Genomic DNA, 18,308 nt, shown 5'->3' with positions numbered 1-18,308 from the left:
TTGCTTCCTCAGTTGAGTACGGCATCATTTTAACTTTTATGTTTGACACTATTAAAGAGTGATTGTTTAATCAGTTATACTAGTAATTGAGAAACCAACTTGTCTTCCAGTTTGGCCATATGGGCTCTGAGATGGGAGTTGCAGTTCAGAAAGTCATTCATATCTTTGGTCTCATTAACACAGTGAGTACTTGCATTTTTGTTGAAGAGACTAATGTCAACCCTTTAACACAGTTTGCGTGCATAGCCACGTATTTTTTTGACATGCCTGTTCCCCCCAGCACTTTGATCCATGAGTTGGGTTATCTCCTCAAAGCAATAAGTTTAATGTAATCCCCGACTGAAGTGTGTCCCCTTTCCAGATGTTTTCCCAGCTGAAGATGACTGTGATGTTAACGTCTTTAGAGATCTGGGCAGACCAAAATAAGATAGAAACAATCGGGGATGCTGATGAAGTTCTGCAAAGGTTTCTGCTGTGGAAACAAAAACAAGCATCCGAAAGAGCCCAGGATATCACGTACTTACTCCTGTGAGTGCCTTGTCTGCACCGAGGGGGACTTGCCTACTTATTTCACGTGTAATTGTGCTGGCGTAAGCAAAATGTAAAGCTCTGATCACATAGTCAAACGCAGTCCCCCCCAGACCCTGTCTGACACCCATTTCACTTCAGCACTAAGGTGTGGTTTGAAAAGCACCAGGGGGAATACGGGCCTCTGTGTTTATAAAGACCTCACTGGGAAATGATTACACCATGATGTTAATGTGATGAATGTAATAATTGCCCATGTCGTTGGTTCAAAAGGTAAATAACTGCAATGGACCAGCCACTTCCCTGCACCTGTGGCTACTCCTCTCCAGTGTTTCCATAGTGACCTAAGATGTAGTTCTTAGCCACTTGCTCTGTGGGTTTCAAGAGTCTTTATGTAGGTTTTACTCACTCATTTAATCATTTTACTTGTAACTGTGAAAAGATCATTCACAAAGATTTTAAGAGATATGAAAGGAACCAGATGCCTTCTCTTGCTTCCTATTAGGTTCAAGGCCATGGTTGGGTGTATGAAGGCAACACTAGTTGGCTAATTTCTGCACACCACCTCTTTTTTTCTTGGTGCACCTTTCTCTCTCCCTCTCCTCTCTCTCCTTCTCCTCTAGTCCAACACCCTGTACAATTTTAAGATTTGTTCAATACGTGAAAAGCTTGACAATGGATGACTCTGGTCTTTAGATTTTTAGCATCAATATTCATCTAGTGATGGGGATTCTGAGAAACAGATTATAGAAACACTAGGCTCCTCTAGGTTTTGGACTGTGTATCATAGAACCTTAAGCATCATTTTTAACTTAAATTCCTATGAAGTATGGAGGACCTACAATTAGTGTTTCTACTACTTAATGGATGGTTGTTAGCATAAAGCATATTATATGATGAATACCATGTTTTAAAGATGTAGAACTTTCAGAAAGCCATTATTTAAATGTTCTTTCTAGCAACATTTTGAAACAAGTGCACTCATGTAAAATTTTAATTTAGGTATAAGGATTATCCTGATTACGTGGGAGCAACATATCACGGCATGGCCTGCAACCCAAAGTTTACAGCAGGAATCGCTCTGGTATGCTTTCTAGATTGTCCCTGAGTGAAAAGACACAGAATGTATTTATTGTAAACTTTTTGTGAATTTTTCTAACAGTTTAACCATATTTACCTTATTGTAAAATAAGTCTCAAGATATATTCACCTTTTAAAAATGAGTCTCCACATCAATCAAGCAACCCTTCCCCTGTCCCAAGTGATGCTCATTCTATGTTCTGTTTCTATTGTTTTAATAACTTTGGGGTTTACATGTAAGTGGGATGGTTCAACATATGTCTTTCTAGGACAGAGTTCTTGCAAGCAGTACAATGTACTTAAGGTTCCATCTCTGCCATAGTGTACACAAGATTTCCTTTTTAATGACTGAGTTAATTACCTATTCTATCAACAGATCTTTCATTTATTTCCCTGCCTTTGTTGATATGCGCCCTGCTACACTGCACATGATAGGGCAGACATCTCTTTGAGGTCCTACTATGGGTCAGTCTAGGTGTATACCCATGTTGTTGTTTGTTTTTGCTCTTTCTGGGGGGGCCCATCACCCAGCTCCCAAATAAATTCATACATGGAGGCTTATTTGAATGCCCAGCCTTAGCTTGGCTGAGTTTCTAGTCAGCTTTCTTTAAGTTATCCCGTCTACCTTTTGCCTCTGGACTTTTCCCATTCTTTTACTTCTGTAGATCTTACTTTTACTCTGTAGCTTGCTGGTTGTGTAGCTGGGTGGCTGGCCTCGAACTCACAAAGATCCTCCTGGCTATGCCTCCTCAGTGTAGGGATCAAAGGCACGTGCCACTACTGCCCGTGGCTATCTCTTACTCCCTGGCTTGCTGGTTGGGTGACTGCCCCTGGAATGTTTTTCTTCTCTGGCTCCTTCTCTTCTTCACTCCTCTATCTCCTCTTTGTTTCTCCCAGTTCTCTCCTTCTATCTATCCTCTCTTCCTGACAGCCCCTCCTAACCTCTCTCCTGTCTTGCTACTGGCCATTTAGCTCTTTATTAGACCATCAGGTGTTTTAGACAGGCACAGTAACACAGCTTCACAGAGTTAAACAAATGCAACATAAACAAAAGTAACACACCTTAAAATATTCTACTACATACCCAGAAGTCAGCTTGCTGAATTATGTATCTGTCTTGTTATTAATATTTTGTGGGACTATAACATTGGTTTTGATACCAGTCTATAATAGTTTCACCAATATATAATTAGCTGCAGAGTCAATCAAACTTACTTAGTTTTCGTAATAGAGACAGGCCTATGTGCATGATGTTATATCTTCTCATTGCTTTTTAGATGGTTTCTGTTGTCGCAAATGATGCAATACCAGATCATATACTTGATAGACTTTAGCACTTATTACCAGAGAAATAGCTATTCAAGTATTTGACTTAATTTTTAAGTAAATTAATGCTTTGCTGTTGGGTTGTGGGCATTCCCTACATCATGGATGTTAATCCTTTGTCAGACATGTGGTCTGTAAACTTTTTTTTCTATTCCTGTGTGTGCTTGTCTTTACTTTGGTTTTATCATGACATTAAAAGAGGGACATTTGAGACAGTGGCAGAATCTTCTTTGCCCTCTTCGCTTTTGCCCCCATCCTTCAGGGAGATGATGGTGTTGGCATCGTGAATCATTTCCCTGTTTTCTTCTGTTTTATAGTTGTGAGTCTCTCACTTAGGTCTTGAATTTGTTTTCAGCTAGTTTTTAGATATAGTAAATACAAGGATCTGAGTAAATGCTCTTTTTAATGTAGCTGTTCTGATTTTAATCCACACCTTTATTGGGGATTTGGATTCATTTATATTCAAAATAGTTTACGGTAGGGAAAGATTTCATGCGGCCATTTTTATTTATTGATTGATTGATTGATTGATTGATTGATTGATTTTGAGACAGGGTTTCTCTGTAGCTTTGGAGTCTGTCCTGGACTAGCTCTGTAGACCAGGCTGGCCTCGAACTCACAGAGATCCACCTGCCTCTGTCTCCCCAAGTGCTGGGATTACAGGCATGTGCCACCACAGCCTGGCTCCATGCTGCTATTTTTATTAATTTATGTATATACACCTTTTCCTTGGATGCACTGTATAGAATCTAGATGTGACCTCTCCTGATCTCAACATTCTCCTGTGTGTGTTCTTAACCTTTGGAGGCTCCCATTGATTCTCTTTCATTACATGTATTTTCCATAGAATTTTTTGTTTACCATTGCACTTGGCTAAAATATTAAATTTAAGACAATTATAAAGTAATTATAAGAAAATTTTTCTTTAAATTTTTAAAAATTCCTCAGACAATTCTAAAGTAAAAATGGATTGCCAATTAATTCTTTGTGGTCTAAAATTTTCCTAATTGTTGTCTTAAGAAATAGTCGCTAAAATTATTCTACTTCCCTAAATGTCTTTATGCTTGTTTGAATTGTATTCAATAATATGGCATAAATTTAAGGTTTTGTGTAGCAATCTTATTTTCCCTACATGTCAGCTCATTTGAACTAAAAGATTATTGCTTAAAAAAGAATATCACAATTTGCTGTTTCTTTTTCTTAACCTTTACAGTCTTAAAAATTTTGCTATTCCATTTTCTTGAATCTGCATTGTAGTTTAGGTACCATTGTGGGGGGGGCAAGAGGGGAAGGAGAAGGAGGAGGAGGGGGAGGGGCAGGAGGAGGGGGAGGAGGAGGAGGAAGGGGAGGAGGAGAAGAAGAACTGACTCAATAATTTTGTTCTTTTTGTCTCTCTAGCACCCCAGGACATTAACCGTGGAGGGCTTTGCTGTTGTTCTGTCCCAGATGCTTGGAATTAACCTGGGGTTAGCCTATGACGACGTCTACAACTGCTTCTGCCCAGGAAGCGTGTGCATAATGAATCCTTCGGCAATGTAAGGTGCTTTTCCAGATCAGATCTCTGTAGACACTTAGGAAATCCTTGTAGAGTGTTCGGACGTACACCTTGTCACCACCTAACTTGCCCAGGAACAGTTTAAATGAATGCACATGCAATTATGTAAAGCACATGGATGAGAATGAGCTTAGGGTAGTAGAGAACTCACACGTCCCAGTTCTTAACAGTCGTGGCTCTTGTGCTGCTAGTAGATGGAGTGAGCGGGGGTTCATGGCCTTGTCCATATGCTTTTGTGGAAGAAATGCAATAATGCAAAAATAGCGGAAGGCGTGAGGGCTCAACAGGCCTGTGAATAAGGAGATTTCGCTGTGTGCTTTGGGGTAGAGGGAGGTAAAAGGTTACAAAGAATTTAGAAACTACTGAAACTATAAGGAAGAATATTGTAGTCATAGGGAAACAAAGCCAAGTGCAGCCTGGCTGAAGAGTGAGATTCAGGAAAAGAATAAGGAGATGAGAGAGAGGTGGAGGGCAGAACCCAAGGTGCTGGGGCGGAAACCCAGTGCTTGCAGAATGGGAGATTTCATAATAAACTAAACAACACACAACAATTTACACAGCATGGATAATTAAATGTGCCCTGCAGAGTGAATGTGCAAAACCCCAGAGGGAGCCCCAACACAGGCTCTGAAGGAGATAGGTGTTCTCAGAATAATTCATGAAGTTTATTAACATGGAGAAGTGAGGCCATTGAAGAATCACTCCTAGGCTCTTGGCTATCACAATTCACTACCAAGCACTGAAATATTCTGAACGGTTTTATTTGTTGCATCTGGCTTATTATTAGTTGTCTATTGGGCTTTTCAAGCACGCTGTTAAATGAACTGCACAGGTTGGACCTCAAGGACAAGTGTTCTAGGAGGTACAAACCTTCAGCTGGTGCAAGAGTATTAAAATTAGGTGCAGGGACTGTTCGCCCAGGAGGAGGGGTTGATGAAGGGCATGGACTCCTCCAGAGGGAGGGGGAGTTTGCGTGACGGATGAAGGGGGAGGATTGAAGTCACGTGCCCAAATACAGCCAACCAGAAGTACTGGTTCCAGTCTCCCCAGAGGTTTTCATGCACTAGAGAGGGAAAAACTCGGGGAAAACGCCTTCCCCACCACATGGCAGAGGCAGGTGTGGCCAGCTATCCCACTCTCACACCCTCCTTTGAGCTTCTTGTGGTGATAATTCTGTTGACTCTGATGCAGTGATTTCATGTGTACTCTGAAGCTGAGGTACTGACCACTCTAACGCCCTTCACTCTCTGTGTATTGATCCTAACAAATTACATTCGAAAGAAATGGAACCGCCGGGCACTGGTGGCAGGCAGATCTCTGTGAGTTCCGGGCCAGCCTGGTCTACAGAGCGAGACCCAGCACAGGCACCAAAGCTATACAGAGAAACCGTCTTGAAAATCAAAAAAACAAAAACAAAACAAAACAAAACAAAAAAAATGAACTGCTTTGGTTATGGCCTGCATTAAAACTAGAAGCATCTCTCTCTCTCTCTCTCTCTCTCTCTCTCTCTCTCTCTCTCTCTCTCTCTCCCCTTGGCTTGTCTTTCAGATGAATAGTCAGGGATTCGTACACTTTATTGAAGACTGTTACTTGGATAGAGGTTGCATTTCATTTATCTGAGGAATATTAATTTGTTTTTAGACGTTCCCAAGGCATAAAGGTTTTTAGCACTTGCAGCCTGGATGGATTCAAACAGTTGGCTTCACAGCCTGAACTAGACTGCCTTCAGAACAAACCAGTGCCAGAAATTGTCGCTCTGCCTCAAGGGTCAATATGTGGTAACGGCCAATTGGAGGAACCAGAGGAGTGTGACTGTGGCCCCTCAGAGGTTAGTCAGACTGTCCCAGCTCATCCCAACACTTGGTCTCTGTATCACGTACCCTCCTGTAGACTTATGTGTAATGGAAAAGGGGAGGACATCATTTTAAGAGATGATGGGCCATTGCGTTAACCAAGGAAGAGGGCTGGGTATGGTAATGCAGGTGCCTGAAAATCCTAGCACTCAGGCAAGCAGATGGAGAATTCCAGGCCAACCTGGGCAGTGTTGGGAAACCCTGTCTCAAAACAACAATGTTTGTAACTAACCTGATAGTGCAAGTGAGGTTATTAGTTTTTATTTCAAAGACTTTTAGACATTTACTAGTATCTGATGTTTATCTTAAATGCCGGGATTTGGTTCCACGATACTATAGGAGACTGAGAGTTTGTGGCACATAGTAACCGAGTAGTTTTGAATTTGCAAATTTAAATTGTGAGTAAAGGTAACATGGATGAAATTATATTACCTTTAATAGGCAGATCGTGAATTCCAGTGGCATTCCTAATTGGAATGACTACATTGGTCCATGAAATGTCATTTAAATAAAATTCTTCCTTTGTTCATATTTATCCTCAATAGCATACATGACCTGGTTCACAGCCATTCCATAGTTCTTATTCTTCACTCCAATAGAGTTACAAAAATAATCCCAGACACTTCCTGTTAACGTTACCATTGCTATAATTTTATCACCCCCACCCCACCCCGTCGATTTTTTCAGCTTTACAATATGTATTGGTAATGAGGAATGAAATGCCTGCCCTTTCTTCAGTGAAAAACGTCCCATTTCAGTGGTCTCTCTTCATGTATGTATGTATGGAAATATGGATTATTACCATTGAAGACAATTAGTCTTCTTTTGTGATGAGATCAAAGCTTTGTTTACACAGTCTCCTTTAAAAAATCCACTTGATTCTCTAAAAATGTGTTTTTCTTTCTTAAAAGAACTGTACGCATATTAAATCTGGCACAGCTGATTTGGGAAAGGAGCAACTAATGAGTTAGGGGGTCCTCTGAGCTAACAGGGTTTCAGAGCATGCTCCACAGGCATGCAAGCCAGCAGCTTCACGGACGGAGTAGGTATGGCATGCAGAAGCCGCTGGGGCTGAAACTTGCACATTCTTTTGTAACAACAGAACCTCATCTGTTGCCACCTTGTAAATGGCCAAAGCTCTACTGCTCAGAGAAGGGTTTTTGTTGTTGTTGTTACAAAAATGGGCTCTCAATTGGGTTTTCAGTTTGTTTGCTTACTAGAATAAAATAAGTCGCCGCTGGCTGTGTGGAGGGATTGAGTGCAAAACTTGTCAGCAGCCTAAGGCCAATTTAACTTAATGCTACCTACCACCTGTGGTCTACCCCTCAATGTTGAAGACTGACTAAAGTCTTGGGCACTGACACTACTTGCTCTCACCTTCAAATGAACTTGTCCAGTCTCAGTGTGGGATTCACTACATGGAATGTCTGGTCACATTGGGTCCCTTCGTGTCTGGGTAAGAATTCTAACCACAGAGAGACCATTGGGCATAATGGACACTTGCAGAAGAACATGTTAGAGTCATGAAAGATTCAGTATAACCAGAGATTTTTTTTTTTTTTTTTGTCTTTTGAGACAGTTTCTCACGCTGTAGCTCTGGCCCTGGAAGTCACTCTGTAGACCAGGCTGGCCTCAGAGTCAGAGATTTGCCTGCCTCTGCCTCTCCCGTGCTGGGATTAAAGGTGTTCAGGTCAGGTCCAGCTCAGGGGTCTCTGGGTCCTGTTTCTGAGATGCACTGTGACTTCAGCAGTAGGGACTTAACCTTCCACCTCCAGGAGGTGACCAAGAGCAGCAGCAATAAGCTGTATGCTTTGGGAGTCACCTGGACAGTCCTAGCCGACAACTCAGAAGCGGGCTTCTCATGTTCGGCACTGGGGGTTCTATTAGGTGGTCTTCGGCTCTTGGAGGAAGTACTGACAGCCCAGATGAAAAAGTTCATTAAAGCTATATATGTATATTTATACACAGAATTATATTGATCACAGGTGCTTTTTTTAAAAAAAAGATGAATAGCTAGTAGTATGATTATTTGTGGGAGTTTTGGACATCCTTATTGTTACTTTACCCTCCTCCTTTTTTCTGTATTATGTCCTTCCCCCTCCCTAAAGGACCACCCCTTTTCCAGTTTCCATGACTAGGCTCCTTGTGTGCTGCAATTTCTTTCTCTGTTGCTTCCCAACTCTCCTCTCCATGTTCTCATTTTACATTCTTGGTTGCTGTGGTTACTCCAGGCTATATATTCACATCTGAAGATTTGCAGAACGCGCCATGTTTGTCTTTCTGGGCCTAGATTACCTCATGATCAATCAAAGTGCAGAGTTGTCGAGACCAGTCCCAATGACTCTATTTATGGAACATCACCACACCTAAGGCTCAGGGGACATTGAGGAAGAGAGGGTAGAAAGATTGTAAGAGCCAGAGGACCAGGGAGTTTGCTGTGAGATTATGTCTCCTAGTAATATAGCAGTTATACCCATAAAGTCTCACCAACATGACCGTGCAAACATTTGCTGAATGAGGAGGACACCAATGAATGTGTTAAGCAAAAGGGGAAAAGTCCATGAGGCCTCAGCTCTATACAAAGAACTAAGGAACACTGAGCGGAAATAGTCTTCCCCAGGGAAGAACATACCAATTGGTTATCCAATAGCAATGTCCAGCCCTGAAAACATGCATGCAAGTCACACTATATAGACAGAGAAGGTTTTATTTAAGAATGTATGTTTATATGTATATGTATATGTGTATATATATATGCATGTAATAATAATCAGTGGAAAAAGAGGCCATGAAGATAAAGGAGAGCAAGGAGGGGTATAGAGGGATGTTTGGAAGGAGGAAAGGAATGGAGAAATGTTGTAATCATACTATATATAATCTCAGAATAATTTTTTATCTCTCAAAACCTTACTTGGGGGATTTTATTTTTTATTACCATAATTTTCATTATTTAAAACAATTTTCAAGTTCCAATACATTTTGATAACATTCTTCCCTTCTTCCAAGTCCCCCCAGATCAGCAGTTCTCAACTGTCCTAATGCTGTGACCCTTTAATACAATTCCTCATGTTGAGGTGACTCCCAACCATTTTCCTTGATACTTCATAGCTATAATTTTGCTACTGTTGTGAATCATAATGTAAATATCTGATATGCAGGATATCTGATGTTCGACCCCTGTGAAAGGCTTGTTCTCCCCCAAGAGGTTGAGACCCCAGGTTAAGAACCACCCCTCCAGATCCTCTCCTAATCCTGACCTACCCAACTTTTAAGTTCTTTCTTTGAAAGAAGTAAAAATGCAGTACAACAACAAAAACCCTCCAAACTAAGAAAACAAAATAAAGTCACATGTAAAAAGAGAGAAAAAAAGCATAAGAAAGATAAATATTTAGAAGACAATTTGATACTATATCCAAATGGCAGAATGGTAGTCATAGGTTTTCTCTTAGGGCCTATAACACGCCCAGCCATGAGTTCTTGGCTCCAATCACAGTACCAGGCATTAGCCCTAATTAGGAAGTAGCTGGTTACCCCTATAATGTTCATGCCACTGTGTGTTTCTCACCAAGCCAAACATTTTAGCTCTCAAGTTTCACAGGTGATTAAGAAGCCAATGACTGCTTTTCTCCAGTAGCCTGTACAGTGTCCAGCCAACCGACCTGTCAAACAGTACCTGAAATGGGGTGTGGGAATTAAGAAGTCAGTGACATACTGAAGCATAGGATAGATTTGGGAGGACTGTCAGTGAATACTGAAGCCTTGAGTTTATTCTGCCCAATGCTTGTATACACCTCAAAAGCAGGCTAAGGAGCATCAGCAAAGAATACTACATTGTTACAGACTTCTTTATCTGAAAGTAGCCCAGGTTCAAGGGACAGTCAAACCCTGTTCTCAAGGAGGTAACAAGTGTGCTGTGTTTCTTGGTAAAATGTCCTGTTTGTCCTATTTCAGCAGTGCTGAACAAAACAAGTATGCACTTTTGGCCCATCAGACCAAGATGAAGTCTCTAAAGCTCCCACAGTACAGCACCTTTCCACACAATGAAAGCTAGCCAGGAGGGAGGACACCCCTAGGTCAGGCTTGGTTTCTCCATGGCTTGTAACAAAGTGTGCCATGTCTTCAGAAACAGGGTCCTTCCCATCAGGTTCTGTTGGATAACTCAGAGCAATGGCAATGACCTGTATTTTTTTTTGGCGGGGGGTGGATTCTATAAGACCCAACAACTGACAACTTCACACCTGGTGATGGGGTTTTTTGTTTGATGACCTATGGCGTCTGAGAGAGGCATTGTCCTTCTGTGCAGGATAACTGCATCCAAACTCATATGTATATATTAGGAAACTTGGAAAATAGCATATTTTAAAATAATCTATTACTTGCTATTGCAGTACCAGCCTTCCTGGGTAGGAAGCACTGCATAAGATAAGAAAGTATGTATTCAAGGTAATTACATGCTATCGATCTACAGGTATTAGAATGATCCATTAAGTTTGGGAAATGCAGTACAGGTTTTTTTGTTTTTTGTTTTTTTCTTTCTGTCCTCCAGGATAATGGGTTTAGTGTATCAAACATTAGCTATAAACTACTTCATGGGTTTGATGATAGTTACCTCACCGCTGTTTACCATCATCTTGGTCATCTTCTGTTCTGCAGCTTTTAATAAATAGAAGCTTTCGGACTCAGGATAACATTTTTTCCCCTTGTATGGATACCCAATTATTTAGGGTAACTTGTTGAAAAGACTATCTTTTCCAAATTCATGAACTCTGGTGCCTTTAGGAAGAAAGGATTAATTGTGTACTTTATAATTTTAATTTATATTCTGAAGTAGTACATGAATATTAATTGTATAGTGTGTGCTTTTCTTATTCCCTGAATGAAGGTCCCCCCCCCCCCACTATGGCTCCTGGTTAAGAGAGAACAACCAGAGCAAGTACCGTAGTTGGTTGAGAAGTGGGAAGTGGGAGGAGAGTGCGTTCAAGGGGTCGGTTGTGTTCTCTGTAGAAAAGGCAAGGTAGGACTACAAGCAGGAAGGCTGGTGAACTTGAGTACTGAGGGACGGCTCTCCCCTCACAGGTAGATCCCAGTTGTCAAGTCCCTGTCCCTAGTGTGTTTCGAGAAGGGGATATATTGTATTAATTTGTAAGAGCTCCACAAAGGAGGTGTTTGGCGGGGGGTGGGGATGGGGTAATACACTTTGGTTTGGTCAGTTTGAATTTAAAAGATGTTGTGAAAAGTGGTTGGAGCCTTGTGGCTTATTGAAAGAAATCGGCAATAAACAAACACCCAAAGATGAAAACACGAAGGAGCTTTGACCTAGCCTAGACACATAGGATGAAGTGAAATACCACCATTCTTCTGCCTCTGTGCCATGGGCAGGGCTGTAGAGATGATGGCTATGTTACCCTGATTGGTGAGAGGCTCGATGTAGCAGGAATCTTAAAGAGTCTTGTTTAGGCAAGAGGCTTTTTCGTGAATTCGTACCTCGAACGTTGGGCGCCAGATGTAGCAGGAATCTTAAAGAGTCTTGTTTATAAAATCAAACCTGAGGCCAGTTATTGGGGTGAATGCTGGAAGATCAGAGAAGCAGAACAAGCCACAGCTATCTCACCTTGCTAGTTCCTCAGCTGATCCTGTTTCCTCAGGCTGGAAGCTTCTGAGTCCTCATCCCAATGGCTCTCAGCTGAACTGTGCTGCTCCAAAACCTAAATGCTTATCCAGCCAAAATGCTTACCCAAATGCTTAACTAACTTAGTTCCTGGTCCTCATGCTTTATATACCTTTCTCTTTCTGCCCCCACTCCCTGGGATTAAAGGCGTGGGTCACCATGCTTAGCTGTTTCTAAAGTGGCCTTGAACTCAGAGATCCACCTGGCTCTGCCTCCCAAGTGCTAGGATTAAAGGCGTGCACCACTACCACCCAGCTTCTGCTCTGGCTTGCTCTGACCCATTTTCTAGCTACCATTTTTGGCTTTGTTCTAGTAGCTGTCTGCTCTGACCCCAGATAAGTTTATTTCGGGGTACACACAATATTTCAGGCAACAAATACCCACAACATTTCCTCTGTTTTTGTCTAAAATTAAAAAAAGGTTATAACAAGAAAAACTATCCAATAAGTATATACAATATATACAGTCAAGAATTACATTAACAATGTCTAGTCCATTAACATTTGACAGATTCAGGCGAAAAACTCCATTAATATATAACAATGTCCAGTCCAGTAACATTTGATAAACTCAGGCAAAAAAATTTTCATTACTTATCCTATTTAAAACAAGTAGTTCCTTGTTTTTTTTTTAAAGTAGAATCCATAATCTCCCTTTTTATCTTATCATATCCATATCTCTCTTTTCTTTTTATAATAGATTCAGTAATCTACCTTTTGTCATTTTTATATCTTCTCCTTTTTCTTTTTACAGTAGATTCAGTGATCTACCCATTTATCCTATTATTTCTTCATCCTTTTTCTCAGAGTAGATTCATCGATCTACCTCATATCTAATCTCCATGTTCAGCTCTTTTCCTAACCATTAACAATTAACAACTTGTAACCAACCCTCATAAACAATGACAATATTCAAAACTCATTAAACGACCCAAAACCTACCATCCCACTTCTTGGGAATGTGGGTGTCATTTCTTAAAATTACTTCCACCTTTAGGGGAATCCTGAAAAGAAAACTTTTGGGTTAATTGTCAAGTCCTGTATCATTTGTCCCACCGCTGCATAATGAGAAAGTGCAGGGCTTGTTTCAAGTCCTTGTTCGAGTAGTCTGTCAGGCTGGATCATCTCAGCTAGCCATCTCAAAATTGTCCTGAGTAGTTTGCAGTCCAAAGTTGATCTTTCCATGGTGTTAATCAGCTTAATGGCTTTATCATAGTCCATGTGGAATCATCATTGTGGGATCCTGTCAGAGGGAGCATTTGTAATTTCCATGTGTGTATGTAGCTATACACACACACACACACACACACACACACACACACACACACATTCAGGCAACACAATACCCACCACAGCTCACCACAAACACCAGTGTGTAGTGCACTATGCGGTGACATTGGCCACCATGTCAACAGATACTAGAAACCGTTTGCTCCATTATAGCTTTATGAGACCACAGTTGAAGTATGGTAAGTTGCTGGCAGGGCTGAGAACCTTAGGAGATGTTTGTAAACTAGTGAAGGGTCACTAAGCAGCCCACAGCTGTACTTTGAAAAGAGCTGAAAGTCATTGATCTGATTTCCAGCGCCTATGTTTACCTTGGTTGTATTTTCTTCTCTAGACATGTCGTCATAAAGGATGTTGTAACGCTGAGGACTGTACTCTGAGAAAGCCTGCAACATGTGGGTCAGGGGCATGCTGTGACAGAAGGACATGCAAGGTAAGTCCCCTTCCTTCCTTCCTTCCTTCCTTCCTTCCTTCCTTCCTTCCTTCCTTCCTTCCTCCCTCCCTCCCCCCTCCTTTCTTTTAAAAACAACTGACTTTTAGTCCATATGGCATGATCTTTCAAAGGAGTAGAGAAATCTTCTCTTACCTAACTTCCAGGAAGAGGAGAACCGAGTCACCCTGACAAAAGCTAATCTGTTCTTTGTCTCTCAGATAGCCGAAAGAGGGCGTCTATGTAGGAAAAGCACAGACTTGTGTGATTTCCCTGAGTTCTGCAATGGAGTGTCTGAACACTGTGTCCCTGACATCAAAGCTGCTGACCTAGAACCATGCAACAATTTCACTGCCTATTGCTTTGGTGGGGTCTGCCGAGACCTGGATAGGCAGTGCATGGATTTATTTGGAAAACGTATGAGATGTACCTTTATTTATTTGTTTGTTTGTTTGTTTTTGGTGGGGAGGATTATTTTTTAAGTTGCTGTTATTTTAAAGTCACAAATCTATCCTGTAGCCTTATTATAAAATATTGATCTACACCCATATTTGAAAATCCAAACAAAGCAAATCCTTTCCACATCAAAAAGGAAGAGACTATCACATTGAAGCCATATAGGATATGAGTTAGAGTTGAGGCCATAGGTGGGGGAAGAGTAGAATATTAGTGTATGGTTTTGGGGAGAGAATGGCTTTTTCTACAGTTCTCCTTAACACAATACATTTTTTTTCCTGAGTAGTTTTTGGTTGATTGGTACCCACTGTTCCCATTTACACTTCAAGACACTTTCAGTATAAATATCCTATACTTTTAAGTATTGTAAATTACTTTTTGACTTTTAGCATGCGAAAGTTGAAATTCTTTTTTTCTTCTTCTTCAGATGCTAGGGGTCCTAATTATTTGTGTATACAAGAAGTGAATATTCAAAATGACAAATTCGGAAACTGTCATGGACGCTGTAATTATAGGTACATACTCATCAAATTGTACATTTTCCATGTGTGGTGTGTGTCGTGCAAAGAGGTGCACTTAGTGTTTGCAGGCAGGTCACATGTTGTCATAAGAGGTACATGTTCTCAACTGCTTGCTAGTATGGTCTGCTTGAAGGTTTCAAATTATACACTGAATTATTATTGAACTAATGGACAAGACTGCTAAGTGACAATATTCAACTTTTCTGCTTTATATTTCCAGTGCTGTGTTTTGTGGAAAAGTGGCTTGTATCTGGGACCGTACAGAAATCATACCAACAGATAAATATGATATCCAGTACACTTACATTGGAGGCCATGTGTGTGTGTCCGCACACTTAAGAGACACTCAGTTCACTGATGATACTTATGTACATGATGGTACCATTTGTGGTGGTGGCAAGGTAAAGACACTTTTACTGGATGTTTGTGCATTGTGTTTTTATAATTATTTTATATTTATATTTATTTATATTTTATATTTATATTATATCATATATATATAATTTATGAATGCCTATGAGTGTGTACACAATTTCTTTTGATTCATCACAATAATGAAGTATAATAGCATATAACTAAAAAGATGCAACAATATCCATTGGTTTGTGTGCTAACCCATAATTAGTCTTTAAAAGGGAGACTGGAGTTGCTATTGGTCAAAGAAACTTTCATTTTGTTAATAATCTTAGGATTTTGACTATTGATACTTAAACTTGTTTTTTCCCACTTGAATAACTGAACTTCATTCTTAGGCTAGGATCTGATCTGTAATAATTTGTATAAACCACAAACAAAAAGAGTCAGAAAACATACTAAAAAAATGTCACCAAAATGTCAGGTTGTCAGAATAATGTCAATAATATTAAAGAGAAATGAAAGATTCAAGTGTTTAGTCAAAGACAATTATTTTACTATTAATAAAGTACATCATTTACTTTTCTATTTTCATAATAATCTAACACTCCCAATGACAATATTATTATAAAAGTAATTTCCCTTCTCTAAGACACAATAATAAAACACAAGGTTCAAGTGTCATTTTCTTTTCTTTTTTTTTTAAATGAAAATTCCCAAAAGTCTAACAAAGATTTCAGATAGGTAATTGTATGGTCTTAAAGCAAATAGGCTGAGGCTGCTTAAAAAAAAAAAACAAAAAAAAAACAACAAACCCTGAGGAGTACCTAAGTATTCGCACAAGACATCATTTTATTTTATTCAACAAAAAGGAATCTCAAATGGCTGAGAAACATGTAAAGAAATGTTCAATATCCTTAGTCATCAGGGAATTGCAAATCAAAACAACTCTGAGATTCCATCTTATGCCTGTCAGAATGATTAAGATCAAAAACACAAGCAACAGCTCATGCTGGAGAGGATGTGGAGCAAGGAGTACACTCCTCCATTGCTGGTGGGAGTGCAAACTTGTACAGCCACTTTGGAAGTCAGTGTGACCATTCAGAAACCTGGGAATCAACCTACCACAAGACCCAGCAATAGCACTCTTGGGCATGTACCCAAAGGATGCTCAATCATACCACAAGGACACTTGCTCAACTATGTTCATAGCAGCCTTGTTTGTAATAGTCAGAAGCTGGAAACAGCCTAGACATCTCTCAACTGAGGAATGGATAAAGAAAATGTGGTATATTTACACAATGGAATATTACTCAGCTGTTAACACAAGGACACCAGAAAAAAAAAATCATCCTGAGTGAGGTAACCTAGACCCATAAAAACAAACGTGGTACGTGCTCACTCATAAGTGGATATTAGCTGTAAAATAGAGGGTAACTACGTTACAGTCTACAGACCCAGAGAGAGTAGGTAACAAGCAGAGTTCATGGGGGGACACCCAGATCTCCCTGGGAAGGGGAAATAGAGGAGATTTTGTGAGTGGTCTGAAGGCAGGTGGGGATGAGAACATGAGCAAGTAAGTTGGGGGGGCACAGAGTGGGAGAGTGCTGAGGGGGACTTGCTGGGGGCACATTATGAGATCAGGCAGAAGCCTGGAGCAGGGGAATCTCCAGCTTAGGAGACCCCAGGAAGATCCCAGCTTAGACTCTTAGAAATAGTGGATAAGTAGCCTGTGACCAGATTGGTACCTGGCCCAGTTGTCATCAGAGAGACATCATCCAGCAAATGATGGAGGCAGATGCAGAGACACACTGCCAAGCATTAGGTAGAGTTCAGGAATCCTGCTGAGGAGAAAGGAATATAGGAGCAAGAAGGGTCAAGGACACCATAGGAAGGCACACACACACACACACACACACACACACACACACACACACACACACTCAATTAACCCGGGCTCACAGGAACTCACAGAGGCTGAACCAACAACCAAGGAGCCTGCATGAGATTGACCTAGGCACTCTGCATACGTGTTGAAGTTGTGATCTGTCTGCAACTCTTTTACTGGCTTTTGGGACCCCACTTTTCATACTGGGTCCCCTTGCCCAGTCTTAATTCATGGGGAGGTGCTTAGTCTTACTGCAACTTGATAGGCCAGTGTTTTGTTGATACTCATGGGAGACCTGCCTTTTCCTGGATGGAGATGGAAGAGGACAGGATTGGGAGGTGGGAGGGAGGATAGGGTGTGGCGGGGGGAGGGACTGGAAGGGGAGGATGGGTGGGGAAGACTGTGGCCTGGATGTAAAGTTAATAGATGAATAAAAAAAGATACAAGAAAAGAAAAGAAATGAAAAAAAAAAACAAGAGGAAAATGCATATTAGTAAAAACTTAAAATAGAAAAACTTAAAAACATAATCATAAAGGAGCATCCTGGTGCAAGAACACTTAAAAGCAGAAAACATTTAATATAAATATGAAGTTATAAATCCAAAAAATGAAAATTCAAATACAAAAAGTAGATTTGGTTTTCATGCTTATGTTGTGGCCTGATCTGCTCTGTCAGATCCCAGAGTGACAGGAATGTCTTCTGTGGCTCATATGAAGCTCTTTCAATCATACCTGAGGTTTTTAGTTATTTCCACCATGAAGTGATTAGAGTGACTAAGCATCAGACTCCCTGAATACCCCAGGACAGGATTAGTTATATCGACTAAGTGAATAATTCATGGAGGAGCGGGACTCTGAGCTTTGATGCTGGCTTTCTGGAAGGATGCCAAGCTGGGGAATACTCTTGGACAGATTGTCAGGTCTAACTGTGCAAACACACACCTTTACTTGGGAAGCGATGCTCCAGGGCAGACAGGATTCTCTTACCTTCCCTCAAGTTCCTCACCCTGAGAAGCCCCAACATTTGTCTGTTCCTGAACTGTGTGCTTTACTTGATGGTAGACAGTCAAATGAAAGCACAGAAGTGCTCTGAGGTCTTTGAGCCAACCACAATTAGCCTCAGGAGGGAATTGAGGAATCCTTCTTTCTGTATGCAGTTTTCCAGAAGCACACATCACCTGGGATTTGATTGTCAACTGCTGTCTGTGAAGTCTTGAAGGACTGAGTCTTTTATTTTGTGGGATCAAGTAGACACTGTTAGGGTCCAGCCTGTGCCTCAGGCTTCTGCTGTCAGATACTGACAGGCTCCCTCTTGGGACATTGTGAGTCCCAAGCTGAAAATTTTGCCAGTGTTTCACTCAGC

General features: G+C 40.8%; 1 protein-coding gene across 1 annotated transcript in view; it reads left to right on the top strand.

Annotated features, from left to right (window-relative positions):
• The window catches only part of LOC118569183 (A disintegrin and metallopeptidase domain 3-like), a 48,800-nt gene that overhangs the window by 21,437 nt on the left and 9,055 nt on the right, over positions 1-18,308 (top strand). Inside the window, exons 8-16 of the mRNA XM_036166912.1 lie at positions 111-182; positions 362-528; positions 1,531-1,612; positions 4,333-4,469; positions 6,131-6,317; positions 13,631-13,729; positions 13,948-14,143; positions 14,610-14,697; positions 14,924-15,104. Coding sequence (XP_036022805.1) covers positions 111-182; positions 362-528; positions 1,531-1,612; positions 4,333-4,469; positions 6,131-6,317; positions 13,631-13,729; positions 13,948-14,143; positions 14,610-14,697; positions 14,924-15,104 — 1,209 coding nt within the window. The remainder of the gene's footprint in view (positions 1-110; positions 183-361; positions 529-1,530; positions 1,613-4,332; positions 4,470-6,130; positions 6,318-13,630; positions 13,730-13,947; positions 14,144-14,609; positions 14,698-14,923; positions 15,105-18,308) is intronic.

The sequence above is a fragment of the Onychomys torridus genome, chromosome 17 (assembly GCF_903995425.1).
Source record: "Onychomys torridus chromosome 17, mOncTor1.1, whole genome shotgun sequence".
NCBI classification, from domain to species: domain Eukaryota; kingdom Metazoa; phylum Chordata; class Mammalia; order Rodentia; family Cricetidae; genus Onychomys; species Onychomys torridus.
Note: the sequence above shows the minus strand (reverse complement) of the source record. Positions and strands in the feature narration are given on the sequence as shown.